The sequence below is a fragment of the Octopus bimaculoides genome, chromosome 1, assembly GCF_001194135.2.
Source record: "Octopus bimaculoides isolate UCB-OBI-ISO-001 chromosome 1, ASM119413v2, whole genome shotgun sequence".
NCBI classification, from domain to species: Eukaryota; Metazoa; Mollusca; class Cephalopoda; order Octopoda; family Octopodidae; genus Octopus; species Octopus bimaculoides.
In genome coordinates this window covers 133,853,282-133,858,674 of record NC_068981.1, presented here as the reverse complement: position 1 = coordinate 133,858,674, position 5,393 = coordinate 133,853,282, and the positions used below count along the sequence as shown (strand labels likewise).

The following is a 5,393-nucleotide window of genomic DNA, read 5'->3' as shown; positions in this document are numbered from 1 at the left end:
ATACACATACATATATATTTATAAAAAAGAAGTTTCAAAACGCCAATATATAAAAAATGGATTTTAATTTATAATTTTGTCAGAGATATTTTTAACATGTTTCGGTTCTTGAAAAAACAAACCTTAAACATGTTAAAAATATCTGTGACAAAATTATAAATTAAAATTCATTTTTTATATATTGGCGTTTTCAAACTTCTTTTTTATAAATATATACCCACTTGTATGCCACCTACACTTTTTTTTATCTATATATATATATATATGTATATATATATATATAATTGTTGATTGATGTTTTTGGGTAATTATAGTCCCTGTCAGTATATATGTATACAATTAAGTGCTTTGACTACAGCTTTAGAGCATTTTAGCTCTTATTTCTTGTAATGCAGGTGTTTCTAACTCCCTAGTCATACTTAGTGACAATTATAGTTTTCCCTTTTGGTAAAACATTATATATATGTATATACATATATGTGTGTGTGTGTCTTTGTATTTGTCCCCTACTCCCATCACTTGACAACCAGTATTGGTGTGTTTATGTCTCTGTAACTTAGTGGTTTGGCAAAAGCGACTGACAGAATAAGTACCAGTCTTATAAAAAAACAAAAAAAATGTACTGGGATCGATTCGTTTGACTAAAATTCTTCAAGACAGTGCAGTTGCAAGGCCACAGCCTAATAACTGAAATAAGTAAAAGATAAAAGATACCATTATCATTTTGATGGACTGTCTGTTTTACTGTACTGTTAACAGTATAAATGCTACAAACTTACTTCTTGTTTAACCTTTTCATTACCAACCCAGCTGAAACCGTCTTTGGCTCTGTTGTACACATGTCTGGTTTTCAAAAGTTTTGAATTAAAATCTACCACCGAACCTTAGTCTCAATTTATGTTCCTAACACTAGCTTAATGATAACTAAGTTATTTTACTAAATTCTTTGTTATATTTAAAATTAATTGAAAGAAACACAGAGGGTCTCAAAATAAATATGGTAATGAAAGGGTTAATTTAGAATTTGTTGTTATTATCATTATCATTTAATGTTGCCTCAATTTTCCAAGCTTGCATGGATCAGATGGAATTTATTGAGGCAGGTTTTTTACAACCAGATGCCCTTCAAGTTGTCAATTCTCTCCTGTTTCCTTGGCCAGACATGTTTCTCATGGCAGACTGGAAACAAGCACCATTGCTTGTATGATGATGGCGAGGCTCATTTATGATCATCACATGATGTCAAGACAACGGTATATATATATATATATATATATATATATATATACATACACATTCTCACACATACACATGGACATGTGTGTATGTGTATATATATATTTATGCCACCTGACTGGCTCCCATGCTGGTGGCACATAAAAAGCACCATTTGAGCGTGGTCGATGCCAGTGCCGTGTGACTGGCTCCCGTGCCAGTGGCACGTAAAAAACACTCACTACACTCTCGAAGTGGTTGGCATTAGGAAGGGCATCCAGCTGTAGAAACCGTGCCAGATCAGATTGGAGCCTGGTGCAGCCTCCTGGTTTGCCAATCTTCAGTCAAACCGTCCAACCCATGCTAGCATGGAAAGTAGACATTAAACGATGATGATGGTGATGATGATATGGGCTTCTTTTAGTTTCCATGTACCAAATCCACTCACAAAGCTTTGAAAGGATTTGGATTATAGTAGAAGACATTTTCCCAAGGTGCTGCATAGTGAGACTGAACTTGAGACCACATGGTTGGGAAGCAAGCTTCTTAACCACACATGCACATCAGCACTTGTTAAAAAAAAACTAAAAAAGAAACAGACTAAATAGCTAGATGAAGCTAGAAGTCTTTCTTTTGGTATATTGTTGTTTTCATAGAATTTATTTGTTAACCCTTTCGCATATCTGGCCAAAATATTCTGTTTTATGTTCAGTCTGTCCAGATCCTACCTCTGACAGTTACCCTAAAATGTCATTCTGAAAATAAACACTCTTACCATCAAAATCTCAAAGCTACAAGATGATGCATGATTAATTCAAAACAATGTGAATAAGTAAGCATTATGTTTGATAGAGTAATCTGAATGCTGGAAATAGATAATTTAAAAACCTTCCTCTATCTATCCATAAACACTGAATCTCATAGTTTTGGTTTGCAGTTATCGAATGTCTGAACCTGAGGACTTATTGGAATTGCAGAAACAAAAGTGGGATCCAATTATTGACTGGTTTAAAAATCGGTAAGTTATTTGTTGTCATTTTACCTGGTAAATTTTGAGAAGTCACAATTGCAGTAGAATATCTCATTTTTTCTGAACAGTTTTTGTTCATATTCTGGTGTTTTTCTCCTTCTTGTGTGATACATTGGCAATCTTCTACCTCACATTTCTTTTAGTTTTTACTGTTTTTTAAGTCCAGTACTTATTTCATTGGTTTTTTTTTTTTGTTGAACTGTTAAGTTACGGGGATGTAAACAAACCAACACCAGTCGTGAAATAGTGTGGGTAGGGACAAACACACACACACACACAGTGAACTTCCATATAGTTTCCATCTACTAATTTCACTCATAAGACATTGGTTGACCTGGGGCTATAATCGAAGACATTCAGAACTGAACTCAAAACCACATAGTTGTTAAGCAAGCTTCTTAACCACACAGCTATGCCTGCATTTATATGATGACAAAAAAAAAAAGGGAAGAAGTATTGATTTGAAGGTGGCAGGCATAAAGAATGAAATAAATAGAAAAAACGCTTGGTAGTTTAAAGTGCTAACATAAAATTTTCTCAGTGGAATTTATTAGATTTCAGAAATTGCTTAAATTTAAACATTTATATGAATAGATTTTGTACTGTTTTAGATCAATTTTCATAAGGTAGCATTAGTGGAATGGTTTTCATGAGAGTAACTGATATTACACCTAGATGTTCTTGCTATTACTAAGCACGCCACCATGCTATAGAATAGTACCTGTTTAAGGCGGCAAGCTGGCAGAAACGTTAGCACATCGGGCGAAATGCTTAGTGGTATTTTGTCTGTCTTCGTGTTCTGAGTTCAAATTCTGCTGAGGTCGACTTTGCCTTTCATCCTTTTGGGGTTGATATATTAAGTACCAGTTACATATGGGGGGTCGATCTAATTGACTGGTCCCCTTCCCCAAGATTTCAGTCCTTGTACCTAGAGAAGAAAAGAATAGTACCTGTTTGTCAAATCAAATGTACTTAGAAAAGCAGGAGTTATGTACCTTACCCAGCAATAGAGACTTGCTGCAGTAAAGTTTCAACCGTTACCATCAAGGTTAGCCATCTCATCATCATCATCATTCTCCTCCTCCTCTTCATCATTTTTAAGTCTGTTTTCTATACTGGTATGGGTGGACGTTTTGATAGAATCCAGTGGGTTGGAATACCACATCTTCCTCCAGTGTCGCAGTTTTAACAATGTTTCTATAGCTGGATGCCCTTCTTAATGCCTACATGTTTACAGGGTGCATTAAGTGCTTTTATTGTGGCACCAACATTAATGAGGTTACTTTGTAACTTGCAAGACTAATGAGTCTCCCCAACTGAGATGGAGGATAGGAGTTAGAGTGGCCACTTTAAGTGAGATAGGGTGGTTGCTTTAAGCAAGGTCTACCATAGCTATTAGAGTAAGATGTGCTGAACATTACAAGACAAACTACAAAATATCTAATATAATAAATGCGAAAACTAAACCCTGTGTGTCAGTGTGTCACACTTTTACCCTCTCTCTCACTATTCATTGACACTTCTACTATTGCTCATACTGGGGTGAGAGTAATAGTAGGCATAGAGACGGTGAGGGCGGTGGCAAAGACAGACAGTGAGAGGGAGAGAAAGAGAGACAAAGAAATTTAGGGAGCGTTGACGATGTTTTTATTAAAAGTAGTAGTGTTGATGGTGGTAGTGGGAGTAATAATAGAGAGAGAGAAAGAGTGGGTATGTGAGAGAAAGAGGGACTGAACACCGAACTAACATATTGAACTAACATACTGACCGGTGGCAATGGGGTGATAGTAATAGTATGAGCTGTAGCTGTGATAGAGGTGGAGGTAGCGGTGATGATGGTGGTGGTAGTGGTAGCTAAGGCGGTCAGAGAGTAAGTGTTATGAAAGACAGTGGTGATGGTGGTGGTGGTGGTGGTGGGGGGAGGTAACAAAACCAAAGGTATTGATGGTGGTGGTTCAGAAGTCTGAATGATGTGTGTATGGCAGATGTGGTGGTACTGGTGATGGTGATGGTTGAAAACAATCAACAGAAAGAGAGAGAGAGAGTGAGAGAAAGAAAGAGGTTAGACAGAAAAAAAAAAAATTGTATTGACCCCTGAATGGGAAGACAAAAAATGCAGGTTTGCAATAAGTTCCTAGTCAACAAATTATATCATTGTCTTGATGAAAATTGTTCATTGCTTGAAAAAATATTGTTCAAGTTTAATGAAATTTAATATGTACTCAATGCATGAAGTGTCATTGTTGGGCCCAAAGCCTAATGAAGAGCCCTACACAGGAGCTAACTTAAAAGCAGGAGAATTGGTATACTAAATATGAATAAATGCATACTAGTAGTATATCCTAATTATATATCCACCCCACTCATTCTAACTCATACACACATGCATGCCTCTGTGTATATTTTTATGTAAATGTTTATGTAGGCAAAAAAACCCAATGAAATGCCAGTTTTAACTGTGAATTAAAGAAGTGTAAACGTGTAACCTGTTCATGTAATCCTGACGTGGGTTGTTTTATGATTGTAGATATAACGTACCAATTGAGACGACTACAACGTTTGCTTTGCCTTGCATCTCAGATGCTACGATAGGTGGAATACACACACAACTGAATTCATACACCATGTGGGGGTTAACAGGTAGATGTTACTTTTGATGTTTAAATTTTCCCTTATTTAATTTATTGAATTTCTCAACTGTTGCATGACCAAATAATATTCTCTTGATGTTCTTTCATATTAATGTCTATTTGTGCTCCATGTGATAAACAACCCAATGTAAATGGTAGTAACATGGAATTTATTTTACAACATATAGGCTTCCTTATCTAAGAGATTAAAAAGAATCATTGCTAGTGAAGCTAATGTTCCTTAACAGTTATCTATGATGTGTTCCTTATGAAGTTACTGCACTTTTGATGAATAAAATTTGGTACCTTGTAGATATGCAGATCCTTTATGTAGGCAGTTGAGCTGCTGCTGTGTGTGTGTGTCTGTGTGTGTGTGTGTGTGTGTGTGTGTGTGAGAGAGAGAGAGAGAGAGAAAGAAACTAAAACCTGACTAAAACCTGCAAAAGTCTGTGGTCTTATATAAAATGAGGAATATTTAAGAACTGTTCAGAGATTTAGAAACTGGGTTTAATTCCAGT

General features: G+C 35.9%; 1 protein-coding gene across 1 annotated transcript in view; it reads left to right on the top strand.

The window, feature by feature from the left end:
- Window positions 1–4,917, top strand: part of LOC106873864 (ATP synthase mitochondrial F1 complex assembly factor 2) — a 21,402-nt gene extending 16,485 nt beyond the window's left edge. The window contains exons 5-6 of the mRNA XM_014921380.2: window positions 2,153–2,233; window positions 4,773–4,917. Coding sequence (XP_014776866.2) covers window positions 2,153–2,233; window positions 4,773–4,902 — 211 coding nt within the window. The 3' untranslated portion in view covers window positions 4,903–4,917. The remainder of the gene's footprint in view (window positions 1–2,152; window positions 2,234–4,772) is intronic.
- Window positions 4,918–5,393: the final 476 nt, after the last annotated feature.